Source organism: Temnothorax americanus, unplaced genomic scaffold, assembly GCF_048541705.1.
Source record: "Temnothorax americanus isolate GAGA-0224 unplaced genomic scaffold, ASM4854170v1 Scaffold54, whole genome shotgun sequence".
NCBI lineage: Eukaryota > Metazoa > Arthropoda > Insecta > Hymenoptera > Formicidae > Temnothorax > Temnothorax americanus.
In genome coordinates, this window is record NW_027509696.1 from 486,414 (window position 1) to 513,068 (window position 26,655).

At 44.8% G+C, this 26,655-nt stretch overlaps 1 protein-coding gene across 2 annotated transcripts in view; it reads right to left on the reverse strand.

Annotated features, from left to right (window-relative positions):
- Positions 1-26,526, reverse strand: part of Toy (paired box 6 protein twin of eyeless) — a 35,137-nt gene extending 8,611 nt beyond the window's left edge. The window contains exons 1-8 of one of the 2 annotated variants that reach the window (XM_077419393.1): positions 25,776-26,526; positions 20,299-20,608; positions 12,119-12,371; positions 11,423-11,603; positions 7,734-8,010; positions 5,442-5,606; positions 4,963-5,033; positions 141-364 (exon numbers count right to left, since the gene is read on the reverse strand). In XM_077419393.1, the coding sequence (XP_077275519.1) occupies positions 141-364; positions 4,963-5,033; positions 5,442-5,606; positions 7,734-8,010; positions 11,423-11,603; positions 12,119-12,371; positions 20,299-20,311 (1,184 nt within the window). In that variant the 5' untranslated portion in view covers positions 20,312-20,608; positions 25,776-26,526. Of the gene's footprint in view, positions 1-140; positions 365-4,950; positions 5,034-5,441; positions 5,607-7,733; positions 8,011-11,422; positions 11,604-12,118; positions 12,372-20,298; positions 20,609-25,775 lie in introns of both variants that reach the window. The other variant, XM_077419392.1, reaches the window with a different exon arrangement.
- Positions 26,527-26,655: the final 129 nt, after the last annotated feature.

The window sequence follows — 26,655 nt, forward strand, 5'->3', positions numbered from 1 at the left end:
AAAAAAATTTAACAAAATGTCAGCAGAATTTTTTCAATTTTCACAACAATGAATTCGAACCGAGATTTATTCTTTTCGCATATAAATTTTGCGTTTGAGGGACAATGCGTATTGCTTTAACGTAAAAAAGTGTTTCTTACCTGTACGTGTCAGGCATAGTGGCAATCGGTTGTGGTATCGACGAGTACATGGCGTTGAATCCGGCGTTTAAGGGCAACCGTGGCGTGGCAGGGGTGGCCGCGGGAGGCGCGGCGCCGCTGCTACCCCCGCTGCCACCGGCGACCACCTGATCGACGGCGGCCCTCCTCTGGTTCCGTAATTTCTCCTCTCGACGCCACTTCGCCCTGCGATTACTGAACCACACCTGTAACCGACACAATGACGGTGCCTTTGTCACGATAAGTGTGCGGCCGCACACTTGGCGCCGCCGCGCCGGCACGGTATTTCGCATCATCCGCACTCGTTCGCATTCGCACTCGTTCGCGCGCTCGGCGACTCTTTTTTGCTTCCTCTCCGGAGAGAACGCCCTCACCCTCCCCGAACCACCCTATTGTCTCGCTCTCTTTCTCTCTCTCTCTCTCTTTCCCTATCTCCCTTTTTTCTGCCTCTGATCCGATCCGAGGTAGCGCGAAATCTAGCGCCCAGACACTCTTTTCGCATCTCGTGCGAACAGACGCGCGAGTTTGCACGAGGTGCTCCAATTTGTTAATTACGATTGAGCAGTTGTCAGACGGGAAATTGAGTTACTCTTGCTCGCTTGGCCCTTCGCCCCGGTCCCTTGTGCATCCTCTTTACATGTTTTTACCTCCCGCCCCTTCGCAAATTCATACGCGTCCCTTTTCAAGCTTCTGATAGTACTACAAATTGCATCGAGCCCGATATCCGAGAAAGAGCGTACCGGTAGGTAATTAATACATCGTTACAATTGCGTCAATCTCGCATTAATAGTATCGGGACGGGCCGAAGGTCTGCGATTATTTCTATCTGCGATGCTATTAGATTTTTAAAACGTCGATTAACTTTAACCTTTATACGCATATATTCAATCGATTCCTTGTTTCTTTGCAGAACTATAATTAGAAGAAGATAAAGAGTATACGTCAGAATTATATAAAACTGTGAGTGTAAATGGCAAAAACAGTGGCAGTGTAAATGAAAATACTGAAGTATTAATAGCGGCTTCAATGTCCTTTCACTGTATACCAAGGCGATATCCCAAATAGAGAGATTCGTATAATAAAAATCGGGACTTTATCGTTCTCTATATGCTACGTCTGCACGGATTTCCTGATTTTTGTGATTCCTTTCGGCGATAAGAGGATTCGTCCCCTTCGATATATCGGTTTTCCCTCGCCGGCACTTAGAGCAATCCATGAACCGTGCATTTAGCTTTCACCTCTCTTTTCTATATATTGTGATACTGTTCAGTAGCGTCAATTTTACATAGACATACAATTATATGAATTTTGTTGCATTCTTCAATTATTTTCATGTGCAAAAAAGTATTTTAATACTTTTATTCTATACGATTAAACCGTATTGTTATCGAACATTATGATTACAAATTCGTCCCATAATTCAAGATATTGCATGTAAATGTCAATTGACGTGAATGTCGTACGATTCTTATTGACGCAGTCAAACGAATCGATCGTTAATCGAGAGAGGAAATCCAAACCTAATAATTTATATTTAATACAGCTGATAATCGTGCGATTACAGCGCAAGCTTCGAAAGAGTAATCCGCACGTTTTCGCATACTAGTGCGCACAGAGATGAAAATAGAGAACAAAGCAATAACAACAATTTCCATTTCTGTCCGATTTCGGTGTAACGAATTATCGCGTGCGCGATATACAGGAAAAAAAGAGGGATGTTTTTCGCAGCGGAAAGAAATGTCATCAACGTAGAAATACAAGCCTTCCGCAATCTCACGTATAACGTCGCGCTACGAGTATGACGGGGGTCCTCGATTGAATCAAAAAATAAATTCTATCCTCCTGTCCTCCCATTGGCGCAGCAAATCGTGTTCGGCCACCCCACCGTCAAATATCTGCCATTCGCCCGCAGCGGGCTTCTTCCGCCCAATACTATCGTCCCTCGTAAACTCATCGTCCTCCCTCGTCCCAAAAACTCGTCCGAATCGATTCACGGGAAAGTCCGTGATCCGAACACGCGTTCGGTCCTTAGTGTTACCTACTCAAAGAACACAGCCCTCTCGGCCGTCGCCGTCGTCAACGGCCTAAACGCGCCGCGGAGACCGGTTTCCGACACTGGTTTCCGACCTTGAAACTTTCGACCTTCATTCACGATGTGCCGACTGGAGGAAGCGTAAGAAATTCGCTCGTTTACACGCTTCGCCGGTACTTTCTGGGACTAATGAAGCGTGCGAACGCTGTCACGCTGCGAAATCTCCCATTTTTACCGATGAAAAGAGATGTAAACGAGAGGAAAATAAACATCTTTATTCGCAAAAATTGCCTGGCGATATTAATATTGATCACGGCAAATCTCGCGGATATCTAATATATATCCAGCTTTATGATTTATTATTAGCACTCATTTTATTCGGCGGTATTTCTGGGGGGGGGGGGGTAAAAATCCCGCTTTAATCCTCGTAGCGTATCAGCCATCGCGCTCGCACGAGTCGACTTAGGGAATGCCGCGGATGATAATCGGCCGGCGACGTGACGGTAGTGCGACGTGGCGAATCTCGTGGCCATGGCCGAGGTATATAGGTGGAAAAGCGAGGGATGGGCCAATCGGAGGGCGACCTCCCTGGGGACACGACCATGGTTGCCATGGTTGCGTCCGAGAACCCTCTTAGGCCTTTTGCACAATCCCTCGCGGTTCGGGCGGGCCGCGTTTACATGCCGCGCCATGCCGCGCCATGCCGCACCGCGCCGTTCCGTGCCGTGCCGCGCTGCGGCGTGCCGCGTAATGTGTTCCGTGTTCCATTAGAATTCCCGGCACTTCATTCTTCGTCTTTCACATACTTCGCCGTTCAACGATCGTCCGGCAATCGGTCCAACTCGGCGATCTCCGCGATTCCCTCTTTCGTTCTCTCCAGCAAGCTCTACTATTTTTTTCTCCTCCATTCTCTTTCGGTTTCGCCCCGTCTCGCTCGGTCTTCCTTTCCTTTCTGTCTTTCTCTCCCTCTCTCTCTCTCTCTCTCTCTCTCTCTCTCTCTCTCTCTCTCTCTCTCTTCCTCGTCGAACTTCTCCTTTTCCCTCCCACGCCGGAACTCCCGGTTTCCTGCACTTAGCAAGATCAATACCAGCCAACGAGGCTTGAAAACATGCGTCAACATGGTCTTGCACTGTTTGTACGTCCACATAACGCTCAGCGCGCCCGGTACTATACCACCACATAGAACCCCACCGGCCACTTCGTCGACCCTTCCGTCTCTTCATACCGCGGTGATGCAGGTGAGAGGCGGTAGGAGGTGGAGAGTGAACACGGCCAAACAATGTTCGATAAGGCTACGTATTAGTGGTTCGACGTTGATATTAATTATAATTATACAACATGGCATTTTGCACCCCTTGTACGATTAAAAAGTAAGAGGGTATTATCGAAATAGGAGAGTTGCTAAACAACATCAACATGTATTATGGACGTGGTTACATACGTAACAAGAACTTAATCGTATTGAAAATAACATGTCCATGTTGCTAATAAATGTTAGAACAGATTACTATGGCAATGAGACGAAAATTTAATTGTAACTAGCGTTGTAATGCAATTGTCGAGTTATTTATAATAAAATGCAGAATAATAACGTAATGAATTAAAACAGGACTCTTAACATAATCCATTGATTCTAGATAGAAGTTAGACAATACAAACATTTAGAGCATAAAAATAAAGTAATAAGAATGAAATAAATGCGTTATGACAATTTAGATATTCAGATGTTAAAAAGTTTTTAACTTTTTAAAAAGTTAAAAACTTTTAAACTATTTAATTTTTTAATTGTCGTGGAAGTTAATATCTACGTTTTTTTTACTTTGATTATCGTAATTTCTCTACCAGTTGCAGCCTTCATCATGTCACATGAAGAATATAAACTTGCTTTGCAGGAAAGCGATGGCGAGCAGAGAGTTCGCGGAAACTTTATAAGGAAACGAACAACGATATTACTCTCTTTAAATGCGAGATTTTGTGAGTTTTCCTGATCTTATAATTTAAATGATTTCTTGCTCCGTCGAGATTTCTGTCTCTCGTTTTCCATGATTCTTAGCTTTGTCGATGCAATCAAAGATTCTTCGAATTTGTAGAATTTCAAAGTCCTTCAGAAAGGATTCAGTCGAAATTCAATTATCGTTTCGCAATGTTCAATCTAATAAAACATTCAGACATTTGTATAACTATGTGTTCCCTTTCTTCTGCATTTTTATTGTTTATCAAAATGTGTCTCATCTAATAAATCTTGGAATCTTGTACGACGAGAGTAAAATGTGACATATAAAATTTTCAATACGATTAATGCATTATTATCAGAGAAACATTAGTATGTTCTAGCGCGCGTTTCTAAATTCTAGCAAATAAATAAATCGTGCATCTCTGCCCGTGTCGCAGAACTGACGAGAAAAGTCCCGTGCGCGCACATAAGAATACGTAAATGGCGACGAAGCAGTCGGACGAAAGAGGTGACAAAATCTCATTGGAAGTCTCGCGGGCGGCATCAAGCTTTCAACCGGTCGGAGGTGTTTAATGTTCCCCACGTACGACCACGTGGCCGCACGTTAAAAGCGTTTAATGAAAGGGCGTCGTCGCACTTACGCCGTTCGACCCTCCCGGGAGGAACGGGCGGAATAAGAAGAGAGAAAGACGCGCCCGGGGAAAGCGTTGCGTGGGCGAGGGGGGCCGAAGAGAGGAGGACAAGTGGGTGGAGCGAATGTCGGTAGAGGAAGCGCACACACGCCGCATTCGCACATTCACACTCACCTGGATACGTGCCTCAGGTAATCCGATCTTCTCGGCGAGACGCTCCCGTGCAAACACGTCCGGGTAATGTGTCCGCTCGAATTCTGAAACGAAACCAGTTTGCAACAAGTGCTCGTTATTTAGTCGCGTAGTCGGCATTAATTATCGCGATATACACGAAGCTTGCCGGCCATCGCGTATTTTCATTTTTCGCGACCGAGCGGATGCCGGAGACCAAATGGAGGAAGAATCTCTATATATATATCGGAATATACAAAAAGCTATATACCTGTATAGTTTTTTTTTTATATCAGAAACGAGTATACAAAAAGTTTTAATTTAAAGCTCAAGTACCAATAAAAAAAAAACTATAAACAAACAAGCATTATGTCCAATTAAATTTAAAAAAGGGGCAATGAAAAAAGAATCCAGGTCGAAGGACGTGATTTCTCAAGTCGCAAATATCAGGATTGATTATCGAGATTGATAACTTTTTCGGATTTTCTACTGACCTTTCTCGAGGCTGTCTATCTGCTCGTTAGAGAAGGAAGTTCGGTTGCGCTGCAATTTCCTCTTCAGCCTCAGCCGCACTTGCGAGTCCTCGTCGCCGGAGGAGTTGTGCTCCGAATTACCGTCCGAAGTTGTCTCCTGCTGATGCGACAATAGAGATCCGGTGTCTGGAACAAGAATTAATTATCTTTCCTTCAAATGTATTGTTTCAGCCATCTTAAACATATCTTTCATATTTACGATTACACAATGACATTTCGTGTTTTAATTGAAGTCCAATCATATATCTTACATAACAACTGTCATTCTGTTTTTCTGAACTATGTCGAACGTTAATCATTTTTCCATCGTCTAAAACTTAAATAATAAAGATTAATTGTTCAAAAACTTGGGCAATCTTTCTCTCACGTTGTGAGAAGCGTCGCGATCTAATTAAAAAAAGCCCGCTGTTCCGCAGCACATCAATCGGTCGATCCCGTAACGCGATCCGCCGTTCTCGAGATTCCTAGACACCGCGCCGCGCGTTCAGGCGTGCGCGACCGGTCTTCGGGGTCGCGTCTCGTGTTGGTGCGTCGGTTCGTACGCGCGCAAGGGTAGCCCCTCGTCAAGCCCCGTGGGCCGCGATTACTTTCCGCCTCCGCGCACCACACCCTCGTCTCTTTCCATTCCTCCCGGTGCCTTCCCTGCGTCCCTCCGTGCCTCCGCTCTATCCGTGTCCGTCCCTCCATACGGCAGCGGAGAGATGTACATATATACGTTCACCCTTACGCTCGCGCGTACATAGGTATGCACATATGTATTACATGTCTATGTAATATATATTGCATGTATATGTATATATGTAATACCTATATAATATATATGTATATATGTACACCATTCGTTCGTCAGCTGCTCGCTTTCTCGTTCGCTCATCTCAACCCCCGCGCAACCCCCAATTGGACTCGACCCTGCAAAACCCCCTCGACTAGAAATACCGGCACCCCAAACACGCCTCTTTCTTTCCCTCCGGTTCTTCCCGCCTCCCTCATCGTTCTACCCATCAACTCTCCCGTTCTTCTCCTTCCCGCGGAATCCACCCCCAAGCCTCCTCGCGAATACCCCTGCGCGTAACGACCAGACCGGGGAACGATCCTCAGCGGTCCGCTGCAGACGGATCGTTGGCTTTAATTTTCTAGGTGACGACGCACGCCCGGCCGAAGAAAAGAGAAGAGATTAGCCCGATGCTCTCTGCAATCCGGCCGCTTAATATGCCCGCTGTGGCCAAAGTGGCCGCGATCGACCGTTCGATGCATTCTTGTGCATCCAAGTGCACTATAAGCGGCACTTTGACGTATTCAGTAAGGCATATAAACCACTACCTTCTAAGTGGCGACGCGATTTAAGATACACCTTAAAACAACTTTTAAAAAAATTGTTTACAGTCTTGTTTATATTTAACTTATTAGCGTTAACGTGTTATTATCGTCATATGAAGTTATTTAGTACGAAAAGATATACTATGAGATATTTTAATACAGATATATTAGAATATTTATTCCGTCAAGATAATCAGATTGACACATATAATTGAAAGACGGTCCGCGAAATGAATTCCGAGACTGCGAAAAAGCATCGACGATGATATTTCGAAATCCGCAGAAATACACTTGCCAGTGAAAGCACTTTTCTACCTGTCACTTTATCACGATTCACGTAATCTGCCTATTGAGAGCGGCCGCATCTGGGTTCGTCACTCGTAGACTGATTCTAGTTAAGAACCGAGCCGCAGGCCCGATTTTCGTGATCCTATTAGACTTATAGCGCTGCAGGATGGACCCTTTTTCCCTACTCGACCGCGTATGTGCGCGTACATGCATTGTACGAGGCGTCGAAGATCCGGAATCGCACAATGCAACGTACATTTCTCGCGAATCGAGGGAGATGATACGAGACAGAGTGCAATCGTTCGAAGATATTTCTTCGAAAGCAAGATCGTATAAATTTTAGTCCACAAAGACAAATGTTCGTTCGTCGAAGTTTTAATCAATCTTGAACTTTAATGTTAAAATTATAGGAATCATTTTTTTGAAAGAAAGATCATTTATAATCCGTATTCACGACATAAAATTATTTTCTGTTTTAATATAGATTTTATTTTTTGTTATTTAAGAGAGAGATAAACTTGATTTAGATTAAAAGATAAAGCACCAGGAAGGTAAATAAATATTGATCTGCATGATCTTTAAAATGTTAATTAAGATACGACATCAACCAACACTGCGAATCCACCTAATATTTCTACAAGTACTTACCGCTTCGCTTCAGCAAAGAATCGTCACGCCCGTGAAGCTGACTACTGGGCAGAAGAGTTTGACCGGATCCAGGAGTCGCCGCGGTTGGAATTCCCGTGGCCAGGGGATGATGGGGAGGTGTTGCCGAATACCACGCTGGCGGCCAGCCTGCTGCCTGCCCGTTAAACATTCTCAGCTTGTCGTAGACGCTCTCGGCACCCTGATGCGCTTGCACCGCAGCCGCCTGTTGCTCCTTCTGCGAGGCCAGGTTCCTGAGTACCCTGTTAATGGACGACACCTACGAAATTTTCAATTAGAATCAATTTGAATCGCCTATTAATTCAATCCTATTGAATATTAAAAAAGTGCTATGAAAGATATCGCTAATTATGTTTTTTTTTTGTCCAAATTGCTGGCATCGATATTTTTATAAAAATTATAAATAAATTCGTAACCATCATAAAGTGTCTTAAAAATGTAGTATACAAATTATTATTATGCAAATTATATCTGTCTTTGTTATAAATTCAAAATTATTTTAAGAAATGTAGCATTTTAATGGTCAGATAACAGAATTTTTAATTAATAATAAGTGAAACTTTGACCGATAAATGATTCTCCCAAATTCACACAAAAATATTAAGCTACAAAGATACAGCTCGAATATGAAATCTCTATTAAGAGAATCTTTAATATTGAAAATATCTCTAAATATATAATTTAGTTAATAATCTGCGTTATCTAAAAGTTGACTCTCTAATGTTAATTAATCTTTAATAATTAATTTATATTAATTAGTCTTTAATTAATCTTTAATAATAATTCATAATTCAAAAACTGTTGAAACAATTATTATTTTTCTAATTTTGCTTCTAATATTCGTAACTTAGAGAAAAAAAACCGAGTAATTCAGAGAAAATGTTGCGTCGCTTTTCGGCACTAATGATACGCGATATGTATCCCTGTGGACAAGATACCTCCGCATCGTCCATTCCTGATCAAGGGAAAGGAAGATAGAGGCAAAAGAGACCGACGCGGCGGATCGGGGCAAGGCTCTTTGTAAAATCTCGCAACCGCAGCCACTCGTTGTCGCACAAGAATCATTTCCGTCGTCGTAGCCGCGCGCACTGATTGTCCGTCCCTTGCCGCCGCCCCTTGCGCGGGATCTTGCCTCCTCTTTTTCGTCCTCCCGCAGTCGCAGAATGCGAAGGGGGTCATACCCAGATGAAAGGACACCGCCATCCAATTATTATTACATAAAACGGTTCTCTACGGCTCTTCGTTCCCCCTCCAATCCGGGGGACGGTCGTCGCCGTCATCGTTGTCGTCTTCACCTTACGCCCGCAACCGAGCCACTGGCTAACTCCGAAGTTATAACGAGCCAGCCGTTATAGCACAGGGATCCAAGCATCGCGCTCTCAACTTGTACATAATGGTCCTCGGCGCGCTCCATACACGCGCCAACCCCATCCCCCACACACCCTTCTGTAATCGACGCCGAGCTTGATGCAGCAGCCGGATATACATGGCCGTTAATGCAGCGCGGACGTCGGATATCGAGCGGAGCTTCTTAATTACGAGGTCGACAAGCTTCGACGAGAACGGCATGAGTGCGCAAAGCCGATCCTTCTCGCATAGTTTGAGTCAAAACCGACGGAATAATGGCCGGGTGACGCCGAGAGAACGTCGCTGTTAGAATAGCGCGCGTTGCACCAGTCGTCCATTAGAGCTGAATTAAAGACGAGGAACTCTGACTTCGATCATATTCGGGTACATTCGAGTGAATATTGCACTTCGATGTAATACCGGAGCTTCATAAATTAAACGTATAGTTTTCTACGCAAAGGCAGTCGCAGCATGATGAGAATAATTAGAAGATACGAAGAAAAAGTAGAATCTTGTTTAAGTCCAATCTTCCGCGATGGCATATTAGAATATTAGGGAAATGTCGATTTTCATCGATCACATTCGCCACGTCCGGAGCTCATCGAGCGTACGTAACTTCCACCGTCTCGACTCGTTCCAACGCTATGAGACAGTAACAGGCGAATAGCGGAAGCGACGTTTCGAGACGAGTTAGCCCCGGCTAACCCGGACCAGGCTCTCCGTCATCAAACCGTCTATCCAGCCTGGATGCCGGGAGAGAGAGAGAGAGAGAGAGAGAGAGAGAGAGAGAGAGAGAGAGAGAGAGAGAGAGAGAGAAAGAGAGACAGAGAGAGAGAGAGAGAGCGACCGCTCTACTCTCACCGCACAACAGCCGCAGCGTCGATGCAGGCCATTACACGCGCGACCGGACACGAATAATTGTGCAACACGCTTAACTGATCCCATTCACCCTGATTCTACCCGCTCCCGTCCGCTCTCGCCGCCGACTAACCCCGCGCGCACCCCCGACACCAACCCCCGACGCCATGTGTACCAGCCGCAATAGCCAACGTCACCGCCAATGCTACCAGCGATCCACCAACAGTATAGCCGAGAAAAGATCGAAACGATCGAAACAACGATCTGTCGATCAAATAACGTCTCTTCTCTTGATTCCGACTTAAAATTATTCTCGAAAAGAATTCTAGATTGATTTCTGGTTCACTGATTTCAAGAAATTCGAATATTTACTCTCTTTCTCTCTATAGGGGTTCTATATTTTACTATTTCATTATTTTAAGGAAATTTTACAATACGTTGTCGTTAATAGAACAATGCTTGTCACTTCAAAAAAATGATAATTAGTAAATATATTGAAAAGAGTGAGATATATTTCCTTATCATTAATAGAGTGATGTTTGTCACTTGAGAAAAAAAAAAATATATATATATATGATAAATATTAAATACATTAAGAGATGATATATATATATTATAGAGCGATGCTCTCGAATGTAATCTCGCAACTGTTCGGCGCATTACACGCTTGATGACAAGACCGCGTGCTAGACGTTCTGATTGATCATCCTGGAACCCCCAACATTTCCTATCAACCTTCTTCATTCGGTTCCTAGGAGCACACCGACAAGAAGCGAGTTTGCTCCGCAAGCCGATGGATAACGACTTGTACGCGTGCCATCCCCCTCGGTATTCCTGACGAGCAGTCGATAGGGATGGGGGGGGGGGGGGGATACTGCCAGTAGAGAGAGCGTCCTCAGAGGAGCCAGACGAGGACGATCGACCTTTGAGGATATTTCGCGCGGTCGAGAAGGGAGGTTGGGCGGGCAGGATGTTTGGTAGATGGACGGACGTACAACCGGAGAGGATTCTTCGGGTTTTCGGGGAAGGGCGATCAGCGCCCGGGAGAGGGTGGACAATGCCGAGGTCCGCGTAATGGACCGATTACCCCACCCAGCCGATCGTATTGACGAGACTTTGATTAGGGTCGAGTAGCCGGATCCGACGGGTAAGTACACTCGACCGGCTGCGCGCCACGATAAGTCGACGGCGGATTACGCGTAAACTTAGACCGTATCCAATCAATGGTATGGCGCCAACGCAGCGGGAAATTTATTCGCACGTCGCGAATTTATGCGCGAGACGAGAGGGAATCGTGCGTGCAACCTTGAGGAATTTGCGTAATCTGTTCACCTAAACTCGCTTCATTCTAGTCTACAATATCTAGCGAAGTACAATCAATCAAAATGTTTGATTTCAAATATTAATCACCTGACAGTCGGCATGTTCCTGAATTAAATATATCTTACAACTGACTTGTTACTTACGCTGGGAATATTGTCGTTATTGCAAACGCCCTCTTGCAAAAGTCGATCGCGAATCTCCCAGGCGAAGATCGAGGGACATTCTCGTTTGTAGTCGGCGATTTTGTTGACCACGGGCGTCGTCGCCACTCGTGGCTTGCTACCGCCAATCGCCCGCGGCTTGATCGAGCCAGTCTCGTAATACCTGCGAAAAGAACAATTATTATTTTCGCTTAATGCGTATTACATCGTAGCGGGTCTTTTAAGCATAGCATAGTTATCGAAAAAAAAATGCGAGTTTTTAAACGGGAAATCAGTGGATGAAAGCTAGCTTTATGTCAATACTCCGCAATTTGCAGGAACTATGTTACATTCACGAAGATATTGCTGTATAAAAAATGGAAGTACAACGTAACATTCGTTTATTATTATATATATCCAATTATTTTTAAATCTATAACGTCAATAAATCGCTAAAAATAGAAGAAAATTCTGTGAATTCTCTCGCAAATTTATCGATTGGCCGCTAATTGCCTCGAGGAAATACAAGCAGTTGTGTCTTGTGGCCATTGAACCCGATTTATCGAATCAGCTAGTATATAAGACAATAGCATATATCAAATTCCGTTGCTCCTCAAGTATCGCAGAACGGTTTAATTTCCCGAACGCGTTCGTCCCACGATTTCGAAGGGAGACCGACATCCGCGGCGCGGTACTTACCTGCCGAGTATCTTGGAGACGCATCCATTGCTGACCTGCAGTATGCGCGATATGTCGCACGGTCTGGCACCGCTGTGGGCCAGCTCGACGATCTTCTGCCTCGTGGAGTCCGGCAGCGGTCGGCCGTTGACGTAAACGCCGCCGAGCTGGTTAACCCCGCTGTGTCCTGCAGCCGAGCACCCAAATATTGAGTTCTGTCCGACCATAGAACCCCCGCCAATACCCGCGCCACCCCCGTGCATCAAGTCCTCCTCTGTGAATCAAAACGCGCGCAAACGTATACGTCACCTCGCCAGAACATCTGATTGGTAAACAGCGGGATAGTACACCGCGCCGGTATACGTGCGTTCTTATTAGTCTAATTAGCGCTCGCGCCCGTCCGCGTCGCACGGATCCGAAAGCGTCAGATCGAACGCCAAGGGAGATGTTTGCGTCGCGATCACACGGTCCGCCGCCCTGCGGATGTCACGTAACGAAGATCAGTTTGACCCTTGCGCGCCGATTAATTCGCGCTGCCGTGTACCTTATTACGGTTAACATGTAACGTGCGCGCGGAGGAGTCGCCGAAACGGAAATCTATCGCGTAGATATACGTGCGACGTGTTGACGACGACGGTAATTGCGACGCGAGTGGACAATGCGGCAGGTCTAACGAATAGATATACGGTACGGTATCGTGCAATTCGATCATTACGTGGGAGGCTTCAAAAATTGTATACCGTTTCGATACAACTTACAATGCAGACGCATATATATGTACATGTATATTACATGTATATGAACGAAAATGCATTCGATTTGCCCAGAGAGTACAGTGTCAATGACAAAAACAATTTAAAAGACTCTGGATCTCTCATGGTGAACAAAACGGCTTTTCACATATACATGTCCTAATGCGGGCAAAAATTTCAGCTTGTCTCATCACTGTTAAATTCCCGCGGTGCGTCGTCGCCGACGCGAGGAAAAAGATACACAACGAGAGGAGTGTCGTGACAGCGCGCGCGCGCGCGCGAATGACGGGAGACTCGAGAGGAGCCGGCGTTACTAAATGCATCTTGCAATTAACAAATTTAATTAATCCCCGCTTTTACGCCGCGCAAAACGACAAGAAATAGTTGGAATGTAATCTTGGATGGCTCGCTCCGCCTTTGTCGCTGTGCGAAATCCACTTCGTATAACGACACGAAGTGGTTTTCTCGCTCTCGCTGTGTCCCGCCGCCTGTCCCTTCCTCTCGGCTTACCTCCTTCTGTCCTTACGCCATTTCTGTCGTACCTCATTTTCACCGATGCGAAAGGATCGAAGATTGCCGCATCTTACGATCAGTCGACGTTGTAAAAATGTGGAAGGACGGAAAGGTCCTTCGACAGAAAATCATGACGACTTTTCGGAAGATAATAATTCTTCATGATTGCTATATCATTGAATCAGATTGAGTTAATTCGTGAAGTTTTTATATTGTAATATATGTAAAATAATTGTGTTTTATATGTAAATGCGATACAGGAGTACTTGTACAGTTTTTAAAATTCTAAAAGTTAATGATAAATGTTTTAAAATTTTATGGGACTTTTATAATTGACAATTTGAATTTTGTGTTTTTTATTAATTCCTATATTGATTCACCTCTGGCGGATGGCTTTTTTTATCCGTAACTATCTCCGTTGGCAATAGATCCGTACTACAATTCTCTACTTATTGCGGAAGGTTTCCTGGCTTCAGTCGTCCCTGCATTATAACCAGAGCTTTTTAAGCGAGCTTCAAGCATGCTGAAAGGAATGGAATATGGTGATGAAGAACGAGAAGCGAGAAATTGGAGTCGAGAGTCTTGTTACAAATAATTCCGCAGCGAGGCAACGCGGAAATTTTCGAGAGGATGCTTCTTACCCCTCCATTTTATCCTACCCCCTGCATCCGGATGCTGATGCGATTCGCGAATGTAAGAAGAGAGAAATAACGTCATTTTTTTTAGGACGCGATATTATAACTGCATTTAATTTCGCGATCCCCTTTACGCGACAAAATAATGATAAAAGTTTTGAAATATATTGAGAAGTATTTTGCAAAGTTTTCGAGGAATCTAGGAAATGCTCGAATGGATTGGATCGGTACACGGCGACCGATTAAGAATGTCAGAATGTAATATCAATGATTTTGCAGAGATGGAATTGATCTTTGTTATCGACTTGTCGGTCGTAGTCGTCACCCCGCTTTCCGCGAACTTTGTGCCTCGGTGAATTTTATAAAGTTCCCTTTTGATTACGCACACGGCGGAAAGTAGATGATAGCGATAAGAGCGAGACATTTTCCTCAAACCAATTAGAGCGACACTCTCCGCAATTTCTTTTACGATGAGCTAATGAATATTCATCCTTTGCTCGAATTAATAAAAGCGTATATTAGATCCGCGGATACGTGCAGCTGTCACGTTTATAGAGCAACAATACCATCACGAATTATAATATTCCGTCATAATATAATATACCAAAGATACCAAAGAATATCTTAATTCATTAATTTATTTCGTGTATTGCGATTTTCAGATTATAATTGGTAAAGTACTATTCAGATATAGACAAGTATTATCCGAAGACACTTGGTCTCGTACTCTTCCGAATCACTTCTTTCTTTCGACAGAGTAATTTGTGTTAAAAATAAGCGACGGTGAAAGCGAGGACGCGTCGCGCCGCGCCGCGTCTCGCCTTTGAAGGGACGGCGCACAAGTCTATGCTGTTTTTCACAAGTTTAATTCGTTACAAAGGAGACAAGTGTGCGCGACTTAGCTGTAGCACGTATACGCGCGCGAGATTCACCCTTTCGCTCATCGTCTTTTGCCTCACGCTCTCCTCCCCAGAGCGGGGGGAAGGGAAGGGCGGCCACCCCCGACAGAGGGGGATGATGTCGGCGAGAGGGCTCGAATATCGCCCGAGCCCGACGCCGTCGACCCGTGCACACACCCGCCGCGCCGGCCGCACACATTCTTTATATATAATTTCGCGTTAATCTACGCGGCGGTGCGGCGCAAAAGCGAGTCGCGCCGCAAAGTGAGGCAAAAAGGTTCCGCTTGGCTGAGCGTAAAACGGGACACAGATTAAATCCCATCCTGTGCAACCCCGGCGCACGACGTCGCGGCACCCTCGTCCTCCCCGATCCTCTCCGCGTCAGTTCGCTCGGTCGAGCCACCCCTTGCCGCACCCTCGCCAAACACGTCCCCCTCCCCTCCTCGATAGTCCAGTCACTATGTACATTTAAAAAAGACATGTAGAGCGGGAAAAATCCTATAAAAAACACCTATTATGTTACTTTTTTGCGTCAATGAAGTCGGAAATCTTAGCGAAAGCGTTCGGTGCCGCGTATCGACGTAACCAACGCGCCGCTAACGCGATGGCGACGACTCTCCACTTTGAGGCGCTCTACAAGGCGTAATTTTCAACGAAATGAAATAAATAACAAATAAAAATTGTAGATTTTTTTACGCTCTACAAGTTTCATTTGAAGCATTTTTGCAATTTCGGACGACAATAATGAGTAAAAAGAAAAAAACTAAATGTATCTCTCTCTCATACTTTTTTATTTCTCTTTCTCGTTCGATGTCTCGAAAACAATCGATCATACGTAAAAATGTCATACAATATAATTTGTAGAGCATAAAAAAAGCTTTAAAATGAGCTCCGATTCGACCTTGTAACTTTATTAGAAACCGAGTTATCGCAAAAAAACCATTTTTTCACATTTTTTACTCCCGTAGAAAAAGCAAGCGGGAAACAGAGGTCGAAGACTTGAGATTAAGCTTTTCTTGAGCCCTCCAACACCCCCCAAAAGAAAAATCCTGGGTCAGAATTATGTCTTTTATAATCCGTTTTTTTGTACATATAGTGACTGGACTACGATCTCCGCGCCGGGCGAGAGGCGGTCTTTAAGCGCGAAAACGATCGCCGGGTATTTAAAATGCGCGAATAGGAGACGTCGGCGAATCGATGTAACACCTCACGCGAGTCGATTTTGCAATTGGGTCCTCAATGGAATTTTCGCCAGGTCTGATGCTTGACAGCGGAAGTTAACTGAAAGATTTATTTGCCTGGAGATCTTGGATTTCCAAGTGCGTTTCTAAAAAGTCGCGAAAAGTCGCGAAAGTATACGCACGGCACGGTCCGAAATTCTCGAAACACTTGATCAATTTCGTGAGTCATTGTGTACGTACTCGTAGACGAACAAACATTAAACCCGTTGGAAAGGAACGATAGATCGTTACCCGATAATAGAAACAAAACAGCTCAACGGAGCGGCTAATGCGCCACTCCAATTTCCAACGATGACGGAAAGTTTGCAGCGGAATAGTTGTTTAATGGGATGTAATAATAGTTTGCGGGTAATTAGTCCCGCGCTGCGACTCGAAACCGGCCGAACGTAATCAGTTACAGAGTGTGCCGGTCCGAATTCATTTAACGAACTGCTGTTTATCCGTCGACATCCATAAAAAATATCGCTTTCGCGGCCAAATTGCTTTTGCCTTTCGTCGTTGCGTCGCGCATACGCTAAATAATATAATTATGCCCGCCGACCGCATTAATTAGACACATAAATCGTCCAACTCTCTGAGCTTGATATAATAGGAGCGATTACAAAACAGATATTTCGGTTGGCGGTAATACAAAACGTATTATTAGACTCTGCCAGTGAAAAATAAAAAGAGACCATGTGGAGTCTGCTGGTTTTGACGGCATTATAAAAGCGCGTACAATCGGGAATTAACGAACATTCACCGTGGCTCAATTATCCAATCATTTACATTGTAAATTAAGATAAACGTGACGGCAAATAACTAATAATTTGATAAATAATTTATAACGGAAGTTATTTTAGTTCACTTTAGAAATTTTACTCCAAAGCTGTCGTCGCGCGTTAACGCTTCTCGCTGAAACATTTACAAGATCTAGTCGCGCTTATTTCCGGTGATAGCCCGGAGTCTGTTATGCGGCATAACGTCGGGGGCGGTCTGAAGTCGACGCGTTTGTCGAGTGTCAACCGGCTAAACGTTATTATCACGTCGGTAGAGATGAGCAAACCGGGGTGGGGGGAGGGAGGGGGCGCAGTCGGGGCACAGCCTCCGAGCGTTTCGTGATAAACTCGCCGAGTACTACGGAGTGAGAGAACTTCATCTCATGCGTCTTTCAACGACATCAAAGATAGCGTGCCAGGCATACGCTCTCTAATGAGTTGAATCGCGGTAAGAGCGCCCGCGCCCGCTTCCCGAGCGACGACGAATTCATTACGGACGGTGTTAAGAGGCGACGCCGCGACGGCGCAGTATTAGCAGCCGCCATCCCCCCGGTAGCGCATACTCATTACCGCGCCCGTTATTATTGACACCAAGTGTGTAAGGCAGTCATGCAAGTGTGTGTCGTCTTCCCCGTAGCTTTTCGCGGGTAAATACCGAACTCATGGCCGCGGGGTTAGTAATCGTACGTGCGCCTTCGTTACTATTCACCAGATAACAAAGATGCCTCACGCGGGAATACGCGAGATAACGCGATAATCTTGACGCCCGTTTGCGCAACGGTTAAATAAGTTTTGCGCCCGGTAAACGGGATAACGGACCGTGAAATCCCAGCTCGATAAACGCGCATTGCGAAAGGAGCTATTGTCGTAACACGAGCAAAGGCGACAGCAATCCTTAATATCATGCATCGAAGTACAATTACTGGCCTGTCGTTCGTATGTAATCCGTCACACATTACTTTTAAGCCTTTCGCATTCGTGAACTAGTTGGCTTCATCGTTCTCCAATCGCGAGTTAAAAATGTCGTGAATGTCTTGCAAAAGAGTTAATTGCTTAATTAATGACCTTTAATGAATCTTTAAGATTTAATGATTGATCAATAGTTTTTCGTACACAAAGTGTGTCCCAGAATTCGCGTGCAATTATTTTTAAATTAACGGAACGTTTCGTATACCGTATATCTTCCACCAGAATGTGCCGCAGATCAGAGAGCAGAACTGGCGTGTTCGAAGTTCCTCTACATATACCTATACCTATACGGGCAAAAGTTATCGGCGTGCCTCGCGGACGTATTGCGGAGCCGTGGTCTCTATTGATTGGTCGCGGGGATAATCCCGCGCCGCCGACATTTATTACCCCCTTGGAAGCAGCGGAGGCAGGTAATCTCCGCAGCCTCTCGCTGTGCCCTGGCACGCGTGAGATTCGATCCCAGAGCCCGTAACCAACGCGCGGGGCCCATAACCATTAACAAATCTCGTGTAGCAACGAGAACGAAATAAAGCGCTCTTGAATCGGCCGTTTGATTCCAATAGCTACCGGGGTTTTTATGGAGAACCGAAGTAAGAGGAAACGCGCGCGTTCTCTCTCTCTCTCTCTCTCTCTCTCTCTCTCTTTCTCTCTTTCCCTGATATATATATATATATATATATATATATATATATTGCGTAGGAGAAAAAGAGAGAATGCGAGAGGAGGCAGACTGGTGGTTGGACGAATGAAAGAGGGGCGCGCTCGTGCCACGCGATCATTGTCCGCCTCTGAAGCTATACACGAATGCGAGGAGAAGGCATTATAGGAAGAGAAAGCGGGGGGAGGGGGGAAGCACTTACCCTCCTACAAGTCCCATTATGATCTCGCGTGGGCCATAGTCGCGTAACGCGATCCCGCGTCTCCGCGTTCTCGAGCGAAGTGTGGGTAACTCCTCGACCGGAGAAAGATTACGTTGCGTCGAGACAAATTGGCGGTGTAAGCGACCCCCGCGCTTATTGTCGGGGGGTACGAAGGAAGGGAGATTCGTGCCAGCCTAACCGATTGTTGCCGGGTGTGGTGCGCGCGTTTGGGGGTCGCGAGGACGAATCTCTCGAGGTGCAAGAGGGCCTCCACCCTTCGCCGCGCCGGAGTCGCTGACGAAGGGGCCGCTGGCCCGACAGAAGCCGACCAAAGGCGTGTCAAGTTACCAACTAACCCCCGGGGGTAACCGCGAGCTCACCTAAGCTCATAAGCGGACGCGTATTTACTCGTCTCTTCTCTCGTATAACTCATCACGAGTTCGCTGGAAGGGCTGCGAACTTATCGAAACCATCTACCTTAAGAAAACTTTGATCCGCGTATGTTACGACTTCCTTGTCGCCATTAGATTAAGGGTAATGTGAAGGGTAATACGATGAACACACACGGAGCAACTCGCGTTCAAGTATATATCTACCTGCTCGAGTATCGTCCCGCGAATGATAGTACGACGCGGCAATAACACAATATGCGCTACCCGCCGCAAAAACAAACATCAAAGTCATGTACTAATTGGTTTGTTGTCGCCCTTTAACATTAATTACTAAAATACTTTATTCTGATACTTGAGATCGTATGAAAACTGTGAACATCAAACTTAACATCATATTTAAGGACATTAGTACCTTTAATATTTGTTAAATGATGTGTAATTCTTGAAATTTTCTGTAAGATATGTTTTTATATATAGAGAAATCTTATATTATCTAAGAGTTCTCTTAGAGTTAGAGTTAATGCGATTGATTCTTAGCTACTTAATTAGGTCTGCAAGATGCGCATACTTGTGAGTTAATGAACTTAGATTGATTACTGCAATCGCTTCTTACTCTATTTAACTTGCCAAATGACAGTCGGATTGCTTCGTAAGAAGCCGCTAGAATTGAAGATCTTGCGAAGACGCACGACAGTCTGGGAATTCATAAAAAGAATCAAATTTTTCTTTGTCATGCGTCATTCAGCTCGGCGCAATATTAATAAGTGGATCAAATTTCATAAAAATTTGCTCATTTATCTGTTTATCTTATTTCGCATGCTTCACTGGGGGGGTTGTTACTTCTTTGATTAAGATTAAAAAATTATTCTTACATCACCCTTGTAATTCCTAGTGCCATAAGTTTTCCTTGTTTATCTCACTCGCTTAAACAAAAAGTGTTCGGCAATCGATAATGTTTTCTCGCAGAACAAATCAACTATGGGTCTCACAAATGGACTCCATCCACTGACAAGAGTTGCTGCCGGCAAAGCTCATTTGCTGACCGAATTTAGAAAATCGACTATTTGTTTGTCGATTACCGACTACCAGCCGTGTCAATACTATTCCCGGTCAATCGCCATCAAACACCTCGTTTTCTCGCGCTCGTTCGCGAGCAAATTAAAATAAATTGATTCGACCGACCTTTATGCGGCATCTTCCAAAAGGGCGGCTCGGGGGTGGGCGAGCAAGGGTTAGCCACCCCCGCGCCCAACAGGGTCCTTGCCGCGTGCAGCGCCGCCGCCGCCGCCTCCCTGCTCCGCGCTGCCGCAGCGCTCGGCGGGTATTCCGGAGCGCTGTCACTTTCGGCGATGCCGCCGCCACCGCTACCTCCGCAAGGACGAAGGTGCAGGCTCAGCCGACCGCCGCCGAGCGTGCCACTGCCGCCTCCGCCGCCGCTGCCGCCGCCGCCGCCGTCTCCACCGCCGCCACCTCCGGCCACGCTAACACAGTGCTAAAATCATTCGAAATGGCTCGGTTTAGGTTTCTCCCGCTGCAATCGGCTCTTATTGTTAATTAGACGCTTTTGCGCCTAATCCGCTCGGAAAGAGAGAGGAAAAACATCGTACATCGAAGCGAAAGAGTATTGATTGAATAATACGTATTTACTTTAGAATAAATATGCACTTGTGCTACTTGATATGACAAAAATGAAGATACGTCTGATAAGCGGTGTACTTATGTCAATAAACCTGTTCAATATGCATTAATGCTTTTTGTAGAACCTTTCTTACAAAAGTTTTTGCTCTTTTAACTTTCTCGAAAAGTAAACGCAGTCTTATTCCTATTAGAATAATATCCTTATGATTGTACCCACAGGTAACATCTTCACAGGTAATATCTTCTAAAAGATCAAATTTTAAGAGAAAAGAGGAAGTACTAATAACTCGTTTTCTTCCCTCCCTCTTTCTCTCTCTCTCTCTGCGCTTTACTTAGAACAAAAAAAATTAGAAAAAATCCACCATCGTTTTCCCAAAAACGACATGTTGATCGAAAACACGTTAAAATTCGTATAACATGTTATAACGCGGATACCATATTATCGGAGCCTGGATAATATCGCCGATAATGCCGTAACTCTCACGGGGAATATATCGCTGCGCGATGATTATTTAGTGCGGAGCGCGATCAAAAACCAATTTCGGGCATAACGATGTAACGTATCGGGAGCATGGATTATTAACAAACGCGAGAGCATTTCGATTTACAATTTCGCGTCGTTCTTAATCACATTGCGAAATTTTTGCTTGGCGATACGCGAGAAAAAAGGCGTTACGCCAAAAAATGAAAAAAAAACTCAGCCAACGACGGCGGGTCGCGTAGCCGACGGCGAACGGCGAGCCGGTGCGTTAACGATTAACAACGAACGCTGGCGCGCAACGGCCGAAATAATTTTAATACATACGTTCACAATAATTTTATAAATTCACGGCAATTTACGAAAATTCAATTGATCCTTATACCTTTCCGCAGTGCTGATGCGACGCGGCGCGTCGCGCGATGCGATGCCGACGCGACACGATGCGCTGCACAGCGCGTAAATAACGCGGCTTCAAAGAACATAATTCGGGGGATTATCGCCCGCGAAGCGCGGCAAATATTGGCGCCGTCGAAACTGGTTCGCCAAAAGCAAATTTCAAAGTGCGCCAAAAAATAAATAACGCCCGGGCAAATAATAAACATTGCCGTGTCGGTGGTAAATTTCCGAATTTTTCCAAGGCTGATTACGTCCCGCATAAATTTGTTCGTATTACTTTGTGCGCCACAACAACGAATCGAAAATTATATGCATATAACGCGAAGGAAAGCCGCGAGGAAAGTTTGCGTTGCGTTATTATAAAATTGATGCAATTAAGATCGTTATAATTTAAAAATTGTGAAATCGAAAATTGAATTTTAATCCAATTTCTTTCCGAAAACGCGATTTCCGTTGTTCGAATTTGCGATGTTGTTACAGAAGTGATTCAATAAGCGCGTGAATAAATTTTAGATATTGATGATATACGTTGCATAATATTTCATATTCTGTGACAATAAATCACTGTATTCGTAAACGCAACAGTGTTATTACTTTCTGAGACTATACGTTGACTTTGAAATAAAGCATTATTCTTTTATCAGTGGTTATTCTATTTTTAAAACTGCACAAACCGCGGAAGATTATATATGTACATAAAAAATGAGCATCGTTCCTAACGATATATATCCCTATCTTCTATTTATCAAAGCTTATTCACGATAATTATGGAACGACATTCTTCATAAACAAAAATAATTAACGTGTGCGTGGCAAATAAATCAACCGATAGAGTTATTTTCAGAATGAAATCGTCGAAATCAGTATGCAAGACGAGAAATCATCTAATCACCGTCGCACTATATCGAACACCTGCCGTAACGCCTTTTCGATCCTGACGATCGAGAAATCCGACGTGTGCGCGCGAAGCTGCCGCGAGCGCAGCGCGTCTATGCGCATTCCGGCGTACCCCTCATCTCATCGCGGTTAATCATCGCACGCCGGCGTGCGTCGGGACGAGCGTTAATTGTCATTCGGCGAGACTCGTAGATCATTAGCTCCTTTCAAGCCCGGTCGCGGTAACGTCACGACGGCCGACGGCAAAGCGGGGGACATCAATACCCGCGCGCCCGGCCGGATCGAAAAGTGCAAGCTGTAAAGCGGCGAGCCAAGGGTCGTTAAACGTGGTCGACCGCGAGATCATTCCGCGTCTCGTCGCGACTCACTCCCGAGACCCTGCTTCTCCAAGCGATAGCATGAGAGAGAGTATATGTGAGAGAGAGAGAAAGAGAGAGCTCCGTATTATACTCTCCACCTATACCGAGATCTCGATTGGATCTACACTGTCAAAACGCGATTTCGCGCGACTGGCAGAGGGATAAATAATTTAGTCGTTGATACTTAATGTCCTGCTGCAACTCTTGACATTACAGAAACGTACGTTTCCCCGCGGTGGCGATCTACGTCACTTAAGCGGTAGAATGAAAACAGATAGATTTGCATAAGTATTTCGCGGACGAATGCGAATACGCCCTGCAAACTATATTTATTTTATACGATATTAAATAATTTATTTAAGTGGACTTCGCGCAAGCTTTGATTAATATTTCTCGCACGAGCATCGCGTTTAATGATACCGCGTGTAAACGTTGTAGCAACAAAATTATTTTAGTTCTTTTACATTGACGAAATTTTCTGCCGGCAACGACGATTGATCGCGATTATAATAATTGCGCGACTCAATGAATAAAAAGCTCGAGAGACATGGAAATGGTAGAGTACTTTACGCGAGCACTTGAGGATTTTCAGGTAGCAGAGCGTGGAATGAAATACCAACGAAAACTGCCTCAGAGCTATCCGGACAACCGAGGCGGCGCGGCGTGCAGAACGCGACGGGGATCTGAGGAACGAGCTGCGTTTAGTCTCGTTGAAACGATGCGACTCCGCGCGCTATACCTTCTCGGCGCACAAAAGCGGAATATCTCACAGGCGACCTGCATCCCGTCGAGCGCGAAAGGCGGAAGTTTAAGCGCGATGCATTAATTTGCGCCAATTAGGACACCGGCGGTAAACTGCGAGCGCGTACTCGCTACGTCGCGCTAATTCGAATCGGATACGCGAGTTAATCGTTTTTAATTTCCCGGCACACTCCTGTCGTGCTCCGACGAGTAACACCGCTTGAATCAGATTTCCATGCGCGTATTAAACAATATAATTTGATTTTTTTTCCGCGTAAATTTGAAACTTCAATTATTCTGTGGCCTCAGAGCGAGACTATACTTACTGCGAAGCTAATTTATATTGAACGATATTTTATTGTTTCAAATTTAATTGATTAGACAAGGCTTGCGCAAAACACAAAACGTGAATCAATTTAACAGAATATCCACAAGAGAAGGGACGCGGAATTAGTAAATAATTGAGTCTAAGATTTTTCTCCGCCCTGTCCTTTTTTTCCCGTTCACCGCCGACGCTTCAGGCACGACAAAGGGCTTTTCACGAAATCTCCGAGGTACGCTTTCTTTGTTAAGCACTCGAGGAGACATCTGTTATTTTCCGAGATTGTATCACTTTCAATGAGCGAAGCGCGTTCGTTTCTCTCCCTTCGTCTAAAAATAATGGCAACTATCTCGTATGCTTCTCGAATAAACATGCAAGCTGAAACGGTACAGAGAAGTTCAAACATTGTAAAATATGATTCCTGCAACTATATAAAAGCATTTTTGATGAAAAGTAATTTAGCGTGTCTTTCATAATGTCCTTTTCTGCTCACGAACGAGACAATAATAAGAACGTTGCAATATACACAATGTACTTCTTAATATTTCTCTTTATCTATCTCGTTGAAATTGGAATATTAATAATTACGAGCGCACGAAACAGAATAAATATTAAAACTATAATATTGAAACTTAAGTAAAATAGTAACATCTATCTAACTGCGAATATTTAGTTATACAATAAAAGTGTGGAATGTAATCACAATTATGGAAAAGATAGTCCACTGAGAGCCTTTCTCGTCTATCAAATAGAACGAGACTAAAACGTGAATAGGATATCTGTTGCGCATTAGAGAATCGAAGTTGCAATAAAAGGCGTCGCGGTAATGCTTCGCGCACTTTCGTTAAACAAGCCCGACGCATTCCGCTTGTGATCGACAGCTTTTTTCGCGATCATAATGAGGTACTCGAGCGTTAACAACGCCATTGTGCCACGCGCAATTTGTAGCTAACCTTCGCCCGCCGTGCTCTGCCTGTCCAAGTTATTACATCTATTTCGGTTTATTACAGTTTTCTATAGATAATAAAAGATAATTCTCGCAGAGAAAATTCGCTTCTCTGTCAGTTCCAGATGAGATATTTCTGCTCTTATTAGATAAAAGGGAGGAGAATCTCGTAATCTGATAAATTAGAATGAAATGCTTAAACCGACGACAGCTTTGCTTAAACTCACAAAATATATTGCATGAAAATTAATAATTCTTCATCAGAAACGTATTCTAATTGCAAGAATACATAATTTATTAAATTCAGTATGTTCTTAAATACTCTCAAAACATTATACATTTTTTGAAATTAATAATAGTTTAATTCTTTTTCTTAAAAAAATATTGTTATCATACTGATCAATTATTAAATATCAAGAATGAAAGGCCATTCGCATCATTTGTATTGTTCCGAAAATGAGAAAAGAATACAATTCATTCATTAGAAACAGAAATATACAATTTAGGCGAAAAGTATTGTGAAAGTTCTCCTCTCTACGATAATAACACAAACACTACGGTATATTATGAAAATATCACAACAGGCAATATACTAACTAATCCCTCGCGATTTTTCGGAGTAAACACAATGATTAGTTAACTAAATATAAACTTAAGCTTTAAAGAGCCCTCTAAACTCTAGTAGTTCTAAACTCCAAACTAAACAGTGACTTAGCAGTAACGTGAGCTGTTGTAGCTTTATTCTTAATGCTTTACATGTGTTTAGAAAGGGCTCGTGTTTGTAAGCGAGAGATTCTCGAGCTCGTAGTGTCGAATAAATGTGTCAGACGTCCCGTTGGGCGAATCGTCTTTTCATCGCGAAACTGAATGCGAACGTACCGTGTCGAGAATGGCCGTGGTCAGGCCGGATCCAGCCACCAGCTGAAAGCACAATCCGCGACGGCGTTGCTCCGTTCACAGCACTTTCTTGGCGCGGCTTCCGTTGATCGGAGCCTCCACACGCTCCTCAGTTCGCCCGCGGTTGAGGAACCTCAAGAAATCAGCTGCCGACGAGTGAGTGCGCCGCGACTCAACTGCCGCGATCTCACTGACACACTGTATAATTAAATATAATCGCACAGTTTAACGAGAGTACATCGAACCTCGCCACCTCGGGGAATCCACGCACTATTTGGCAATTGATTTAACGCCGATTGATGCGCTGTCAACTTTCTTCGGTTTAAGCGCGATATACCGCGTTGATGTCGACGGATCCGAGACCGGGACACGGATCCTCGGATGACGAAAGACCGGGGTCAGCGTCAGGAATGCTCGCGAGATTATCTGTCAGGTTGCGACGAGGGCGCGAACGACGTTATCAATACGCCGTACACCGCGTTACAAAGGAGGCAAGAATATCCAGGAGGAGCTGTGCGGTGTCTCTCACAGCGGTGTCTCTCGGCACGGGCGTGGATGCGCGGCTTCTCGCGGTTTATCGGCGTTTATCGCGCCTGGCTGGCTGCGGATGAGCTCTGCCTGCGAGCAACCGGAATGCAGTTGAACGCGCGGCGTCGGTGGAGAGGAAAGAAGCACGTGCCCGACTCCCAAAACAGGGGTGCAGTGACGCGTCGCTGCTACGGTGCGCGGCGCCCGATTGACCACCAGAGTCTGCCTTCCCGCATGCGGAGATCCCTGGCGCACGATTTTGGCGTGCCCCCACCCCTAAGCGCGTTCCCTACACAACGTATACACCATCTCCCTTCGGTTGGCGTTGCCCCCT